Below are 14,437 nucleotides of genomic sequence, written 5' to 3'. Positions count from 1 at the left end.
ACTGTTATTCTTATTAGCATATTTATGTAATTTTGTTTGAACTTACATCTGCACTGCAGCTCATAAAATACTAAATACTGAATTATAATGTAGAGATTTGAAAGAAAACTCATGCCTCCTGAAAGAAAGTGCTCTTTAAAAAATACATAACTGCCTTTTAGCTGACTTTGGAGGGAAGTTTCTATACATCTTCAACTAATAGAAGCTATAAAAAACCCTTTGTAATATTGGAACCAGTTGAGAAACCACAAGTATTCAAATGCAGGAAATCATGATTTTATAACATTTTAATGTGATCTACTCTTGGGAAACAAAGTTAACCAAGCCCTATTTCTGTACAGGAAATATTCCACTGTACAGTTGTAATACATTGCGGTGAGGGGTACAGCTGCAAATTTTTCACCTGTAATGCCCCACTGGTATTGTGGCTTACTGAATTGCATCAAGATTGCCTTCCTGTCYGGAAAGCCCTCTAAGTACAAACAAGACTCTAAGCCCAGGTTTTATTTTCCCTTGGTATCAGAATATGGTAATTTAAGAGCCCTGAGAAATGCTTTTTAACCTTTTCGAAGAAATATGTGGCATTCTTTTATTAGGAACTATGTTCTTTACTTTTCTAAAACAACATGTGACCAACTTATCTTATCAATTTATCAAGCTAGCAGGTTCAGAACGAATGCAGGTGTGTGTAGTAATGTAATCTGTCACAGACACTGACTTTTTCTTATTATGGAAAAATTACTCTAAATACACTAACAGCTTTTCTTAACAAAGCACAGAAGAGCAGTAGGCTCTAAGTAAGGAGATTTTTGCAGGGTTTTTTTATGCAGGAAAATGTATGCATTGTTTAGAGTTAAACCCATTTTTTTTTTCCTAACAAATTTCACTCATCTTGACACTGAATCTATGTGAATCACTTGCTTTTCTCACTACAAAAGCAAAAGTATTTCACTTATTCTATTACAATCTTTTTTTTATTATTATTATAATGTAGCAGGTTTTCTGAAACAAAATATATAGCATCTCTTACACTAGAGACTTACCTACTTACTGCAATATTCTCCATTCTTTTCTGATATAGCATGAATATCTCACATTTTATTTAAGGCTTCTCATTTTCATGGTTTCAATATTTATGGAGAACATAAGCACTCTGCCGTTGAAACGCGGTCACTTTTGTGATTGAGGGCAGCAGTCTGTTAATGAATCATGTACTGCATAACTTATGGTATATAGGATATTTTGACCACATATTCTCACCAAAGTAAAGCTGGACTCCTACAATGAATGTCGCAAGATCAGCGTATAGCTGCAAGAACTTTGGTTTGCAAAGTTGCATAAATCAGAGTTACAAAATCYGAAAAGTCCAGAACACAACGAGAGTGTAAATCTGTCATTAAGATAATCTGATGGTTTCGTCAGTCTTCTGGCACCCGGCAGAATTTTCACTAGCTCGCTAACCCCAAAGGGTAAATTTCAGTGTGATGCACAGGCAAATTATGGACAACTTCCATTAACATTCCCAACAAGTTACGCTTAACTCCCTGCAGACTGCACAGAAACTGTAGTCCAAAGGATACAGTCTCATCTTGAAGCAGTGAACACTAAGATCACACAGCAAAATAATTAGGATTATACACATAAAATACAGTAACAAAATAGTAAAGTCCGAGATAATCCTTCTCTCAGRCTAGGAAGTTCAAAATAATGTTTAAAGCTGGAATTCCTAAAGAGAATGGGCTCTGTTTCAACATCTGCTTAAGACTCACTGTGTAACACTGCAACTTTTTTAGCCCCTACTTCCTTCCTTGAAACAAAATGAAGACAATACCTGTCTTATCATTAATAGCCAGAGTCTTAACCTTCAAAAACAGATGTGCAAATCAATGCCCACTGTCACTGCGCCTGCTCACATGCTGCTCATCTAAAGTGCAGCTGGCTCAGTCTAAAAGCAAGTCTTTCGCCCTCTAAAATAAGATTTTTTTATATAAATTACCTGCATTCATTTTGCACGTCTGCAAACACTGGAATTACTGCTAGGAAAGTAATTCCATGCACTAGGTTAAAAGGCATTTGTTAAAGTAATAGCTTATGATCTAATGTGCTCAATAATTATACTATGTTGTTTTCTTTCAAGATTCTTTCAAGTCTTCACGTAGCAGAAAGAACACAAAATCCATAYATAGCAATACAATAATTTTGTGTAACTTCAAAAGACAGAATTAAAAAGAAATCAAAGCTTTAAAAAGCAGATTCCCAGAAAATATACAAAATTGCCTTCTGGACAATTCACAGCAATTAGACAATTTATTTTACTACACAATTAAAAAGCCTGATTATTTGATAGCAATACTGAACTGTGTAAGTGTAGACTCAAAAATATGCAATGTCAGGTTTATGCATGAGCACAGTTGAACTTTACAACTTGCTTAGCTAATAAACCATGAACTTAAACCACTAACCTGTCATACACAAATTATCAGGATTTCCAAAATAGTTGTTGCTTTGGAAATATAAGAAATGAACCAAACCCGAATAAAATTTGTGGTTTCCCCARAAGTTCTTTTCCCAGCCTCTCAAATGCCCAGCTGAACGATGTAGCCCCAACAGGGAATGAAAAGCCAAAAGGAAGCAGAGTCAGCCAAAAATGAGGTATTCTCTGTTAAAAGGAAAAATGAATGCCTTTGACGTTGATCATAATTCTTTTCCTGTTGACTGTCATGTCAAATCTTTCCTGGTGTAATGACTTACAGTAGGTCCAATGCCAATCATTGTTAAGCTCATGCTTCCTTCAGCCACTGTTTAAACAACCACAAGGTGTAAGAAAATGACTGTTTATTGACTGGCAGTGTTGAAAACATCAGACTCRACACTGTAGTTTACAAATGTTTTACTTAAAAACTGCAATCATGTAATGCAATGCAACAGACAATTTTCTGAATCCTTACCTCTTGAAGCTGTAAATATTTTATGTTCTCTTAAAAGAGATCTCACCATCTCAGTAAATGCTATGAGGGAATTTTGCCAGAGTGGGATTATTTACCTAGTTTTTTCTTTATTAAATCTCAGTTAAGCCCTTGCAAYCTCAGAGCTATACTCACTTCCCTAGTTTTCTCCAGTAAACCTTGAGATCTGGTTAATTTAATCACCACTTTTCTAAACCAGGAATAAGTGCTCTATTTATTAGGAGGCTATACAAAGAAGAAAGGCCAAAGAAGGGAGACCTCAGCACACATTCATCTTTTCATCAGCTCTTACAATGCTGACTACACTCACATGCAACAGAAATCCTGGCAGGTACGCAAGGGAAACATCCTCAAACACAAAAACCTGTCAGTGTTAAAGCCCAGCAGATATTTTATTCTAGCTTCATATGGAGAAATGCAGAAATGCCATAGATTATCTTCTTTTTGTCTTGTAAGTTTTAACAGCTTGTATCTCTCAGYGGATAACAACCCAGGAGGAAGAATTTTAAATCCACACTGGTGATGCAGCTTAAATAAATCAGAGCTCAGAATGTGGAGTATTACGACACTATATAATCACTTTGATTAGACAAATCTGGTTTTCCCCACTATTTAAATCCGTGTCCGCTTGTATAAATGCTGCAGTGACTACGCATAGCTTTTTGTTTGAGGTATGGGGCAGTGCCAAGAATATCCTTCCTTGGAGAGATGCAAGGCAATGAAATGGGAAGCACTGAGCATACCTGGAAAKATGTCACTACCTCCTATAGGTCTCCAGCTGGACAGCAAGTCATTTGTGGGTCCTATTCCCTGCTTGCCCCCAAAAGCAGAACACTTTCTTGCTGGCATCCAAATTGCTTTCCTACTCTGGAGAGTATCTCCCTCCTTCCAAATGTAAAGATAACAGAGGTGAAAAATGCCAACCCTTCCTCCACTGCTGACGCCTGACAGATTCAAGGAACTGTACCAGCATAGTTGAATTTAGCATTTAAGACAGCTCTGAAATACACATTGCTAACACTAATTACAGTGTGAAATCTGTTCTTTCTGTATGGAAGCAGTGGCATTACCTGCATGCCCATTTACTATCGCCTGGAGCTGGGAATGGTTGCTCTTGCTCCCTGCTTGCTTGCCACAATAATGCTCCAGATCCAAGGCGACCAGAAGAAGATGGGCTGAGAAAGCAGTGCTTGTATGAACATTTTAAAATATGCCCTGAAGCCCAGYGATGGTCATCAAGCAAAGTTTTCGGTGGGTGGCCTGATTTTATGGACAGATTCATAAGAAAGAGACACACCAGCAGCAAATTCTGGCTGTAGCTGCTAAAACACCTGAGTGTCATAGAGCAAATGAAAGATCTGTTGCCCTATAATTACGAGCTGGCTGCTTTATAGAACAGACTTGCCAGTTTAACTGGGAAACTGAGGCATACTTTAATTAAGTCTCCATATGCGAATATTTATGGAGCCAAATCTATAAATAACTGCACAAATTGAGAGCCTTTTTGCGACAGAAATTCCCTGCACAAGGGAAGTATGTCCTAAAAGCAAAATTAACTGTTTTGGAGTAAGAATAGAAGGCTTTAAAGTTACAATAGGCTAAGACATGCATACAAAAAAGCATATGGATGTTGGAGCAAAAGGAAAGAAATTAACCCTTGTAACTAACTGAAAAATAAGAGTTGTGATATTAGCTAGCTGGAGATAAATATAAACTAAGTACATGGGACATCTCAAAACTGGATGAAGACAAATGTTCATACAGAACATCACAGGTTAGCTAAGTAACAGCTGCAAGATGGGCCATGACACAGGCTGGAGTTGTGATYGTGACAGTGGAAATAAAGATGTTGGGATAGAGAGAAATAGGATATTAAAAAAACAGGCAGACAATGGTCTGCCCTGATGATTTTAGTGGCTCAGCTGTGCTAAGAAAATGCTTCCAGCACAAAGCCAAATGTTGGTAAAAAACGAACACACTTAAAAATATTAATAAATGAAGCAATGGTTTACCTTCACTGAGAGTATTTTTCCAGATGGCAAGTGTATTTAATGTTTTAGATGTTATTATAAAACAAGATTTTGCAAAGATACGAAATACTGATTGCCCAGCTTTGATTTAACAAACCTATGTGCCTATCCAACCTTTCTACACTCTAGATCACAATGTGACTTTATCCAACAGACACATACCACTACTGTAAGAATATTATGTAGTTCATAAGATGAAGAAATGAAACAARGTTCCTATGGAAAGATGATGTACAATGATGCCAATGCAAACAGATCTAGGAGGACAGGATGAGGGACTTCTTGGCATTTCTAAAATAATGCCACCATTGTACTTTTTTAATCTATAAGACATTTGCAAATACATATATTGTTTAATATGCCTCTTAATTACTATATAAACTTTAAAACTATACAACAAATTAGATTCAAAAAAGATCTTGACAATGATGCCAACACAGGGGGTAATAAGAAATGTAATAAAGATACTCTAAACAGTATCTTAAAAGTCTTTGCTTCTTTTGCATTTACAAAAGTAATTTTGGAAGAGACAAGTTGCCCCTAAAAAGGATGTGTGCCATATGGTTATACTAATTTAGTATAAATTTAGTATAAATTTAGTATAACTAATTTAGATATTTTTCTTTTTTCTTTCTTTCTTTTCTTTTTTTTTTTTTTTTAATTACCAACCACCCAGTAATGTTTTTAGTCAAAATTATTTGCAAGCTAGTGAACTACAAAACCAGCATGGCTCCTTTATTCTGGCACAGATCACATCTTCAACCTGAAACTATGGTAATTTTCTTACCACTGTACTTCGATATTTAATTTGCAGGATGCTTAAAGAGTTTCTTCTGTTTTCAGTGCAGGCTAAGATGAAAAAATTTTGGAATTTTGTGGATAAATTAGAACCTGTCCTGTCAAAGAATCACTAATGTAAGAGAGAGATTAATTTACATTTGTGCCTCAGGTCTTCTGTTCCCTAGGTCAAAAAAGTCTAGACATGGAGCCAGATAGTGGTTTTTAGTACCTCAGGATAAGAAATACCTTATGTTATTGAACAGGAGCTCCTTAACAAATTAAGGACAGTTATCATGGAAGTCTAAAGGTGTTTCATCAAATACTAGTTATCTGAAAAGACATTAAATCATGTAGAGTCAAATAAGGTTTGTGCCATGTGAAAAAGGGACATTAAGAGATTAAGAATTAAATGGGAAGTAGCTGTAAAGCCAAGGGAACGGGGAATCATTCAAATCCTTTCAATCTCCCCAAAGAAATACATTCTTGATGAGGTTTCTTGTGAATGTGACTGGGATTATCTCTCCTTTCAAACAAAAAGATCRGATTTTTATTGGAAATCACTAATATGCCACAACATGACAAAAACATCTCTGCTTCCTTTTCCCTCCACAAATAAAAGCAAGCCAAAAAGAAAGTAAAATATCAGAAAATTCACCAATGAGACAGCTTTCCTTTGCAACAAGAGAAGTAAGAATACAAGATAAACTCTTGGGGCAATTTAGAAAGAGCAGTAAGGTAAAGTTTTATAGAAAGTTTTAGTTCATATCAGCTCTTATAATCTGAGGCTGTTAGCTTATCCTTTGGCCATGACAGGTGATCTGCAACTCTAATAACCAGCAAAATTCTCTTTATGGTGAAACTTTTGCAAGTTCCAAGAATTGGAAGAACAGTTATAGAAACAAAAAGACTTCTAACATCGACTCATGATTAAAATGATCTGCCTAAAGGAGTGTAGCAAAGATAGAAAGTTAGATGAAATGTCACAGCAAGTTACTCAGGAACGAAAGAACATGAAACTGGCCAAAGTTTAAATCTGTTAAACACCAGAGAAATCACAGAAGTGCACCTTGGCCTTGATTTATGTGAAGTGAAGGATTAAGGGAGACTGGTAACAYAGCTGGTGGCATTATGGATCCTCGTAGTACTTAAATGATATGCATGAGCTTTGGAAAGCTTTAAAAATATATTTTAATACACTTTGTCATTATTGTCTTCAAATTTAGCTCCTTTTTCAAAAAAGCTGAAGTCTTTGGCTTGCAGATGTTCCTCTGTTTCATGTCAAGGAGTAAATTAAAATTGAAAAATTATAGTGTTGTTTTGTCTTTTTTTTTGCTTTCATTTTGTGCATTTTCCTCTTAAAAATGGCATTTTCTATTTCTCTACGTAGTAAATACGCAACACATTAAGAGGCAGATGTACATCTATACCAGGAAAAGAAATGTCTGATCAAAGGCCTCCTAATATTTYCAGTCAGTATTGAAAGTTTGAGATGAGCATTTGGTAAGTGTAGTTTAGATAAAGAATTTGGAAATGGGCTCTGTATTATTTCTTCCATCCAAATATCTATGTTGGACTGATCAAAACCTGCGTAGTGTCCATGTTTAAAATGGCTGCTTATCTACACCGTGCAAAGGCTGCTCTGTGTACACGCACTGACATTTCCAGAACATCACAACCTATAGTCAGCAATAGCTACTGCTAATTAAGCTAATATCTTTATTGCCTTGTAACTGAAAGCCCAATTTATTAATCAAAGACTTCCAAAAAATCATCACAAAATTGACAGTTTTTAAAACTTTCAAGAAAAGAGTCTACCATAGTTAAGATTATCAAGAAGGGAAATTACACAGGCAGGCTTGCCTACCAAGTCAAAACAAGGCTGATGAAAATGTTTCTCCATAAGCAATGTATACAATTAAATGCAACTCTACATGCATGATGCTTGTTATCTATAATTGGARTTTGATGTACGTCTATCAAAAACTTGGTGTGCCCTGCTATGAAAATATTGTCCTCTAAGTGGGAAAATTGCTGGTTTTCACAGAAATCTAATATGGTCATCAGGAAAACATACAATAATACATTTTTGATTCAAACCTCAGGCCAAAAGGAGCTCTGTTTCTTTTTTTTTTCCCCTTCTTCCCATTTTGGTTGTCTAGAGGGCAAAGAAATTGGCAGGACATTTGCATGATCTCACTAACACTAYGTAGTGTTAGTGCATTGTAATAGCATTATACCATTTACCCGGGGAAGACTATCCTAGCTATCTGTAACACAAAGCATATTGGTGCATAATTCAATTTTAAAAAGCAATTTAAATATATATAGCAATAATTAAATATAATTTAATATTTCTGAACAAGTAGGAAGAATTGAGAGATACTTGTAACATTAGTCTAATTAAAAAAGCTTATTCAAATAAAAAAAACATTCAGTTTGCCATATAAAAAGAAAAACAAGACTATAAAACTTAAAATTGAACAAAAGTTGAAATAGATATGCAAGGAACAGATATGGAAGGAATAGATATGCAAGGAATTCAGATTTATAAATATGAATTCTACTAAACAGAAGAGGGTGTAACCATGCAATTGTATATTTTGGAGAGCCAAAACTTTGAAAGCTAAAGATCAGTGCAGTCATTAGGTCTATTTTTGAGGCACATAAGCACAAAGCTGCTGAGCTCAGCCCACCTTTGAAGGACAGTTCTCTGCTCTTACACAGTCAGTCTGGACTGTCCTCCTGAGCGCTGACCATGCAATGGTCAGAGCAATGAGCTTGGAGCAAAGGTGGCATACGGCACCCCCCCTAGGCAGAGCTTTGCCAGCTGGTTGAGGGAGATGATCCTTCCCCTTTACTCAACACTGGAGAGGGCCAGCTGGAAGTGCTGGGTCTGGAGCTGGGYTCCCCAGTACAAGAAAGAGACAGAAATACTGGAGTAAGAAGTCCAGCAAGAGGTTGCAAATATAACTAAGGGAGTGGAGCGTCTCTCACGCGAAGCAAGGCTGCAGGAGCTAGGACTGTTCAGCCTGAAGAAGGGAAGATTGGGGGGAATCTGACCCGTGTGTAAAAATACATGATGGGAGTGTGTCAAAGGACAGGACCAGACTCTTCTCAGAGGTGCCCAGTGCCAGGACAAGAGGCAACAGGCATAAATAGACAGGAAATTYTGTCTGAACACAGGAAGACACGTTTTTACTGTGAGGGTGGTTTGAGCCACTGGCACAGGTTGTCTTGTGAGGTTGTGAAGTCTCCAGCCTTKAAGATATTCACAAGTGGCTCGACATGGGCCAAGACCCTAAGATGACCCTGCTTGAGAAGGGATGTAGGTCCAGATAAATCCAAAGAGATTCCTTTCAACCCCAGCTGCTTTGTTATTTTGTGAAAATTCTGTGCATTGTGGATCTTAATAAAAGAAGCCCAGCCATCTACCATCATAGATACAGAAGACGATGATAGAGTTAGAGATTTTAATTCATGGATTCCACTGTATCTTGGGAATTTCAGACCAGATCTTGTTTTACATGACTCAAGTTGAATTAAATGAGATCTTGAGATAAAGAAATCATAAGAACCACAAATAAAAATTTGCAGGCATCTATATGCCTGCAAACTAGGACTGATGACATTTACTATAGCTTATTAAGTCATGGAAAACATTTATAGGTAAGTGGTCAAGATGTTTGCACAAGTAGTTTTAAAATAAAGATATGCTTAAGCTGTAGAATTTACCTCCTATTGTTTTTATAGAGCTCCTGACTTTTATTTTCTTCTCATTTTCAATAACCACAACTTCTAAAATATTCACTTTACAACATTTCAACTTTTTCTTTTGTTAATGAAACTTAAGAACTCTCATTACCCACCTGAAGAACATCTCCTAGGTCAGCAGTACTAATATCTGGGTCTTCAGTAGTATTGAAAGGAACAGGGTTAATTCTTACAAGAGTGAGCACTCTGGGTTCTGGATATCTCCATAACATCATTCCCGGACTATCTTCAGTTTCATTGTAAAACACAACTTCATAGGCACTGGGCAGTTTTTGTGCTTCTGTCAAATTAAAGAAAGGTATTATCTGTTATGTAAATTCTAAAGAGAAACATACTGGTTTATGAGACTACAGTAGTTAAAAATAAACCCTCAGGATCAAAAGAGGAGAAAATAAAAAAGCAATTTCCCTGACTTTTAAGATTACAGCTTAATGAATGAAAGAAATCAAAAAAGTCTTTTTTTTCCTTTTTTTTTTTTTCATGCCAGCAGATGTCTTTTCAATTACTTTTTCCCCAAAAAGTAAAGAATTCACTGCAATAGAAAATTAATGCTTAATAGGTTATTAATCTATTTATGCTATAATCAACAAAAATTAACAAGAAAGCAATAATGGTCTTGTTCTTACCTGCATCTTGTATATACTGGAACATGCCTGTTCTCAGATCATCTGAGGTATGCTCAGTTTTGGAGGTSTGATTCCTCTCTCCAGAAGAACAGGTGGGGTAGGTACGCTCAGATACGGAGGAGTTTGCACTGCCGTTTCTAGTGAGGTACTCCTGCAGAAGCTTCTGGAGAAGAACTAAACAGTTCAAATGCTCCTGGCCCCAGAAAACCTGGATGAGGAGAGGAGAGAGAAAAAACRATTATCTACAAATATTTAAACATTTATGAAAAAAATCAAAAAATCCAAAGGGTATATTGCATTTTGATTGCTCTACTTACACATATTTTTTTTGTGTGCAAATATCTTCAATGTGAACACAAAGAAACAAAGAAAAAAATTTACAGAAACACTTGGCATTTTTTTTCATCATCGTAAAGGAAAATGTTAATTCTTACCACTTAAGATTAAAATACACTATATAAACCCAGGGCCAGCCAAAGTTTTCACAGTTCAAGATGTGACAAAGGATCTTAGAGACAAAAAGATAAAACTACTACAAGAGCATATTGCTCGAAAATTGGCATTTTGGAGTGCAATAACAAATAATAAGCAACAAAGAGAAAAAGATAAGTAGAAGGACATTGAAGATCACAATGAAGTCACAAACACTGAGTATACCCAGACTATGAACTAGATGTATTGCAAACTCTGGCAGGCCACCTTGAAGTTCAAACACTTTCTGCACCGTTATTGATAAGCAGTGTTACTTTTCTCAAATCAAACTCTTTTTTAAAGAATGCAATGAAAGAGGAGGAAACACATCTGTCGGAAGGTAGGGAGGTATGTGGTCTAATCCTGAATTAGGRAGTAGAACTGAGGGTAAACATGGAAGTACCACTGAAGGTAAATATTGCGAGTAGGACTGGGGGTAGACATRGAAGTACCACTGAGGTTAGACATTGAGAGTAGGACTGAGGGTAGACATGGATGTACCACTGAAGGTAAAAAATGGCAGTATGACTGAGGGCAGACATTGGGAGTAGGAATGAGGGTAGACATTGGGAGTAGGAGTGAGGGTAGACAAGGAAGTACCACTGAGGGTAAACATTGGCTCATTGGACTCAGGATAGACATGGAAGGTAGACATAGGTAGATATGAGGGTAGACATAGGGACTAGAATTGGGGGCAAACAGTGAAGTATCCCTGAGGGTAGACATTGGAAGCAGCAGTGAGGGTAGACACTGGGAGTAGGAGTGAGGGTAGACATTGGGAGTAGGAGTGAGGGTAGACCTGGAAGTATCACTGAGGGTAGACCTAGGAAATAGGATTGAGGGTAGACATGGAAGTACCACTGAGGCTAGACCTAGGGAGTAGGACTGAGGGTAGACATGGAAGTACCACTGAGGGTAGACCTAGGGAGTAGGACTGAGGGTAGACATGGAAGTACCACTGAGGGTAGACCTAGGGAGTAGCAGTGAGGGTAGACATGGAAGTAGGGCTGAGGGTAGACCTAGGGAGTAAGAGTGAGGGTAGACATGGAAGTACCACTGAGGGTAGACATTGGGAGTAGGACTGAGGGTAGACATGGAAGTACCACTGAGGGTAGACACTGGGATTATGGCTGAATGTAGACATTGGGAGTAGGACTTAAGGCAAACATGGAATCACCACTAAGGTGAGATATTGGGAGTCGGAGTGTGTACATCGTGAGTACCACGGAGCACAAACCTTGTGGGTGCGACCGAGGGTAAACATGGAAGTACTGTTAAGGGTATATAGCGGGAGTAGGACTGAGATTAAAGATGGAAGTACCACTGAGGGGAATTGGGAGTGTTCACTGAGCATAAATAAGGGGAATATTAATGAAGATTAACAGGGAGAGTAGGAATTAGCTTATATGGTGGTTAAAAAGGCAGGTTAGGAGTGATAGAATTATTAGAATCTCATAGATTTTTGAAACTCTTCAAGTTTACAAAGAAATCCTTTTTAATTTGCTTTATACATTTCCCTAAGAGTTTTCCATTTTTCTTGTAAATTTTTACTGATTCAAGGTAAACTTATTTCGAGTCATGGAATTCAAAGAAAATCATCGTCCTGTTTTAGGACATCTCTTGTATTTTAGAGAGAAACTGGTGTCCCTATTTCATATCACCGTCATTTCTGTCACTACCTTCCAGATGCCCATCCTCAAGGTTTGTCTAAACATGGTTTTCCCTGAGAGCAGGGCCCCACAYTGGTGCCTTCACCACCCTCTTCATGCCCTCTTGTTGTMCTCTCATTGCCTTTTAGTGTTTTTCTCGATTCACTTTCTCATTCCATCAGTTTATAGAATTACATCCATTTATCTCRGAAAAGAAAATAGCGTGTAGGCCCACTCCCAAGTACTGCTGCTTCATTTCTTCTTGTTTTCATTATGTTTGAATTGTTTCAGGTCTTTGTAACATTTGTCTTAAGCAATGTCTACACTCAGTGTTACTTCCATGTCTACCCTCACTGCTACTCCCAATGTCTACCCTCAGTGTTACTTCCATGTCTACCCTCAGTCCTACTCCCTGTCTACCCTCAGTAGGCCTAAAGCTTCTAGACTCTACCGTAATTTAAATTAGAACTGGTAGAAAAAGTAGAAGATGAGGTTGTACTTGGAGTTGGCAAAATATTTAGCTGTAAATAAAWTTATTTGAAAAAGAACTTCTAATACTTCTGTGAGCATTTTCAGGGCTGTTCTGTCTCGCCAAATACCTAAGGCATATAGATTTGTTTCTCGACTGTGTCTAATAATGGGAAAAAAAATGAACTAAAAAATTAATTATAATAATATCTAAATATGGCTAGCCAAATACCTGGAGATTACAAATGAGGAGGAAGTAGAGAAGCAAATTGGCTTTATTTACTCATTAAAAAAATATATATTTTTTCATATTATTAAACTAGCCCCATTCCAAATGCTGTGGTTTGAAGAACTTCTTCTGATGTCARTTCTGGGAAAAGGTCTAATTACATGACTAAATGTCAAATTTTCCATTTTGCATTTTATATGCTTGGTTTATTTATTTATTTTAAAACATTTGGTGTGTATAGATACTACAATAAAAATGATTAAAACAAGACACATATTTTAAAGCCCACTTAAGTCCCACAGAATGTATTTTGCAGTTCAGGAACTCCCATGCTTCTTGGACTGGTTTCAAGTTATGGGCACTTCCAGTAAGAAGAGGATAGCATGGAAAACTGTGTATTAATTGCTACAAACAATAGCTAATAAACACTCCACTGAGAATTTTGTGCGAGTTTGAAAAGAAAGGATGTATATTTCTTAAAACTACCCCTAGGCATCACCCATACGTAGCTCATGGACAGAAGAAGACAAAGACACTCATCAGAGCAGAGTCCTGAATATTAAGTGCTAGTAATCTGATCCAGTACTTTTAAGGGAACACACACATACAGCTACAGTATATGGCCTAAACAGCATCTAAAAAAAAAYCACCACACACAATTTTTCAATCAACAGTTCTGCATAAAAGGATAGATAATTATATTAAAAATATTAAAAAATAATGAAAAAAGAGCTTAGCAAACTAGTTTAGGCTGTAAAGCTTCAGAGCATTATTTTTTAAGAAAACTTTAGAAAAAGCTTTTTAGAAAAGCCTCAGCTTTTTAGAAAAGCCTGCAAAGCCAAAGCAGCCCATACAGACCTGCAGCAGTCCCCCCCTCAGGTGGAGGTGCAGCTTGGGCACAGACTGCTCGGGCCCGGGGTCCCCRCTGTGCTTGCACCACTTGGCTTCCACGTGCACTGAGCAGCAGAAAGGGCCGAGCAGAGGTCTGGCTCTTTCCTTGAGGCTTGTCTTAAGTAGGAAATCTTTCAAGTCAAGGACAAGAGATGATCCATGAATCCCTGAAAAGAGGAGAAAGAGACTATTTATTCTTGTATCTTTTTTCTCCCAATATTTCTGGGCCTACTCACTCACCAACTTTAGGTGGAGCTCCGTGAAGAGCTCTCCAGGAAGAGGATCGTGATTTGGCCCCAAGACTTTTCCTTTTTTTTCAGCTCACTCTTCCAACAGGATTTTGTGCCCTTTATTACAGTGTTCCAGGCAGGGAGCAGGTACGTTTCATGCACATTCCTTACAATGAGCTATTTGCCAAGACATTATGACTTCTACATGTGTGAGTATTTTAAAGTTTATGAGAAGAGTCATTTTTCATTAAACTGTGATTTTTTTAAAAAGAGTATATTAAGAATAAGAACAGCTGCTTCACTTGATTATATTTTAAACTGATAGG

The 14,437-nt window shown here is 37.2% G+C and overlaps 1 protein-coding gene across 1 annotated transcript in view; it reads right to left on the bottom strand.

The window, feature by feature from the left end:
• The window catches only part of VPS13B (vacuolar protein sorting 13 homolog B), a 399,744-nt gene that overhangs the window by 66,747 nt on the left and 318,560 nt on the right, over positions 1–14,437 (bottom strand). Inside the window, exons 36-38 of the mRNA XM_026049995.1 lie at positions 13,849–14,048; positions 10,174–10,381; positions 9,643–9,827 (exon numbers count right to left, since the gene is read on the bottom strand). Of these exons, the coding sequence (XP_025905780.1) occupies positions 9,643–9,827; positions 10,174–10,381; positions 13,849–14,048 (593 nt within the window). The remainder of the gene's footprint in view (positions 1–9,642; positions 9,828–10,173; positions 10,382–13,848; positions 14,049–14,437) is intronic.

Source organism: Nothoprocta perdicaria, unplaced genomic scaffold, assembly GCF_003342845.1.
Source record: "Nothoprocta perdicaria isolate Ctin4 unplaced genomic scaffold, notPer1 scaffold_64, whole genome shotgun sequence".
NCBI classification, from domain to species: domain Eukaryota; kingdom Metazoa; phylum Chordata; class Aves; order Tinamiformes; family Tinamidae; genus Nothoprocta; species Nothoprocta perdicaria.
This window is presented reverse-complemented; position numbering and strand designations above follow the sequence as displayed.